This window comes from Musa acuminata, chromosome BXJ2-7 (assembly GCF_036884655.1).
Source record: "Musa acuminata AAA Group cultivar baxijiao chromosome BXJ2-7, Cavendish_Baxijiao_AAA, whole genome shotgun sequence".
Classification (NCBI taxonomy): Eukaryota; Viridiplantae; Streptophyta; class Magnoliopsida; order Zingiberales; family Musaceae; genus Musa; species Musa acuminata.
The window spans coordinates 30,015,430-30,019,258 of record NC_088344.1 but is presented as its reverse complement, the minus strand read 5'-3'; the positions used below and the strand labels follow the sequence as shown (position 1 = coordinate 30,019,258).

Genomic DNA, 3,829 nt, shown 5'->3' with positions numbered 1-3,829 from the left:
AAAATTAAGAGACAAAAAGGAAGAATCTCTGCACTTTCATTCGAAATTAGGACCAAATATCTTCCAATTTACCTTGAAAATATTGATTGGATTGACTCGGAGTTTCATCGGTTAATTAAAATGATATGTTACTTGCTTCCTTTCCTAAGCCTGAGTTCATGAACAGCTCAAAGAACATGCAACTTAGTTGAGCATAACCTTTATTGGAATAACAAGCCACCCCACCAAATTGATATACAACATAAACCTTCATTGGAATCTTTGAATATATAATCCTTTTTTTTTTTGTCACATATGGTATCATAAATCTAAAGTTAGATTTCTGAATATCAGTTTATTGCATGAATTAAAAAGGATTATTGAGTCTTCAATCTAAATCATCTTCCATTAAGTCCTTCGTTGAATGTTACTTAGAAAGAAATCAACAATTAAAAACAAACACAAATTACTTTGCTCAATTTTGTCATCTTTGATTTGTTTTCGTTGAGTATAGCAAATACTCATACAATTTTATAATTCTATAAATTTTAGCATAGTCAAAGTTCCAATATATCTTAAATCTTTTCGATTTAAAATGTCTGTATCTTATAAGTTAGAAACTATTTAACTCATCCAAAATAAAATTTAGAATTGATCTATGAATACTTTGAGTTAATTTATAGGATAATAATAATTTAGAGAAAGAAGTAAGACGTGCATATGGTGCGCTCAACTAATACTACTTAGTCTTAATCCAACTTGTGTTGAAACCCTTTTGATATGCTTGATGTGTCATCGAGAATCCGATATGAAATTGACTTGTATTAAGATTAATATTAAATATGATTATTGGTGTAGTCCATCCGATGTTTAAATTAGATCTTGATGTGGATTAAGAATAGATGAGAGTAAAAGATGAGACTTTGATAATCGTGGTTTATCTTTTCTATTGCTTTTGTCTTAGAGATAATATGTAAGGAAAAAAAATTAAGTTATTAAAAAAATCATTTATTAAAAAAATGATATTATATATATTAAAAAATGCTTTTGATATTATCTTCATCGCTTATCATTTATTAAAAAAATCAATGTTTAATTTACCAAATTAAGTTATATATATATATATATATATATATATATATATTAATGGAGAACCTATAATTTATACTTTGTATGGCTATTGGTAAGATATTAAAATTTTGTACAATGCAAAACTCATATTTCATTTACCATATTCAAATTGTTTATTAATGGACAACTTAATGAGTCATTTGCATAACTAATCACAGGCTTACGGAGGATGATGCCACCCATGTAACAAGTGATAATACTTACAATGAAAGGAATATATATATATATAACTTCTCATACAAGCAAAGAACAAGACAAAGTGAACAGAAAAATAGAGACTCACAATAAAAGAAAATATAACTATTCATAATATCAAGCGCTACAATATGAAAAAAAAATATAATTAATGTTTATGTAATCACCTCCTAAGGAGTGCTTTTCTCAAATTCGTGTTTACATTCATATGATCCAATCAATCAACCTAAAAGAATCAGCTCCTAATTTGTGTTTGCTGAAGGAATTAGCTCTTGAAGGGAGTAGCCAATCCTCGTTGACTTCACCAGCCGCCCTTGTGGGCCAAACCCTGAGAGGATAACCTTGGAAACACCACCAATAGCATTAAAGAAAGCTTTTGTGGAAGGAGAAGTAAAGCCAAAGATGCCCTAAACAACCATACGGTCAAGGAAAGACAAAAACCAAGTAACTAAGCAAGACTTTGTTGGATGGCTTACCTCACATCACCTTGGACTTTAGTTCTACTCGGGAAACTCCTTCAACAGTAGTGCTTACTGCTCATCTCTTGTCATGCTCATCCATGAATGAAAGAGGCAAAAGGAATACTTAATCATGCAGTGATGGAGGTTACGAGCTCCCATGAATTGAACCCTACCAACCCAACACACAAATCCTTGGCAGCAGCATCATGAGCAATGAGGAGGCTTCGAATCTTCAACCAAGAAACAGTGTCATGTTTGAAATGACAGTGATATGTACTCTTTTGCCGGTGAGATCACTTGCTTAAGGGTTACGCAACCACAAGCCTCTTTCTCGTAATGATTTCATGAACAGAGGCCATAGTTTAATGCTTCTTACTGGAGAGTCGAGCGGTCATCTGCTCCATAAAGTATACTTCATACATACTAAGTGTGGAAGGTTCAATTAGAAAGGAGAAGCAAGTAAAACACATTATTTTAACATGTGTTTTGGAGGATTGTGATGGTTATGACTCCTAAAGAATTAATCCCACTCTCTTTCATGGACTGAAGCCTTAAACTAATGCTTGCAATCCTCTCTCTCTCTCACGACACTATATTCTCAGCCTAACTGAAGTTTACATAAAAGAGCACCAAATTAACCGTAAGCAAACAAACACTACAACCGTAATAACAGCAACAACGTCATTAGCAGAGTGTGTATGCTCAGCGCACTCAAGAAGGGGAGGGAGAACCGTTCACCGGGTGGCCATTGCCACCACCTCCATCTTCGACGCCGTTGGCGCTCTGGCCGCTCGCCTCGATCCGACCGACATCGTTGTCGCCGACAGCTCCGCCGTTGCCTGCTTGGTCACCATCGGCCTCGCCTCTCCTTGCTTGGCCGAAGAAGGTATGCTTGTTGTTGTGCATCCAAACCTTGAAGACTCCCTTGTCGACGCCGATCTCCCGGCAGCACTCCTCCACCAGCACCTCGTCCCTCTTCTGCATCCGCCACCCCAGCCGCTCCGACACCTCCTGCATCCGGTCCTTCTGCTCCGCGGTGAACTTGGTCCGGAACCTCTTCTTCGGCTGCGCCGATTCCGCCGCCGCCGCTGGCGCGGCCACGGCTGCGATGGGGGCCGCCACCGGGATCGGCCCCGGGCCGCCCGGGAGGCCGGCGCTGAGGGCGAGGAGCATGTGGGGGGCGGATGGGTAGAAAAGCGGAGGCGAGGTCGAGCTCAGATGGGGCCAGGGGTGCACCCGCCCACCATCCACATCCGCCTCCTCATCGTCCTCCCCCTCCCCGTCCTCGTCGCCGCCGCCTCCCTCCTGATCGTTGCTGCGGTGTCGGCGGTGGAGGGGTCCCGGGAGCCGGCGGTGGAAATTCCGATGGCAGCCGCAGGCGGCGCAGCGGATGGAGGAGGGGTCGGCGGGGTCGGCTGCGGGCGAGAGCATGAACTCGCCACACCCGTCGAGGGCGTGGCCACCAAGGCTGGCCGCGTGGTTCTTCAGGCACTCCCGGTACGAGAACTCGACCACCGGCGGCGACCGCTGGTGGTGCTTCCGCAGCGCGCCGTTGGGGAAGGAGAAGGCTTTCCCTTTACCCTCCGGCTCCGCGACCTGTGCGCCGTCGTCCATGGCAAACCAGCGTCCCAATCCTTGTTATGTTATCATTATTATTACTATTATTATTACAGTAAATACAAAAATTTAGACAGAGAGAGAGAGAGAGTAAGAAGAGAGGCACAGCACAGTGGAAGGAATTAAGAGGAGAGGAAGAGAGGAGAGGAGAAGCAACTCAAACAGAGAATAATAACGGTGATGATAAGAATAAACGGAGAAAGGGCGAGCGGTAAACCACATATAATTAGGGAGATGGAAGTCGCGGAATGACGACAAGTGGCATGCGGTGGACGCCACACGTTTTAAACCGGTTGGTTGGGTTATCGGGTCGGTTCGAGTCAGGATGTGCAATTGTGGTGGTCGTTCTTTGAAGCATATGCACGCTATTAGGTGGCATTTCAAACTTCAGCTCGATATGCAATTAGACCCCAAAAAAGTGACAGGTTTGACGCTTCTATCTTTCT

The 3,829-nt window shown here is 42.2% G+C and overlaps 1 protein-coding gene across 1 annotated transcript; it reads right to left on the bottom strand.

Annotated features, from left to right (window-relative positions):
- Positions 1-2,183: 2,183 nt before the first annotated feature.
- On the bottom strand, positions 2,184-3,549 carry LOC103992133 (zinc-finger homeodomain protein 9). The gene has a single exon (XM_009411727.3). It carries the CDS (start codon positions 3,378-3,380, stop codon positions 2,478-2,480), a length of 903 nt encoding a protein of 300 aa, XP_009410002.2. The 5' UTR covers positions 3,381-3,549; the 3' UTR covers positions 2,184-2,477.
- Between the last annotated feature and the right edge of the window lie 280 nt (positions 3,550-3,829).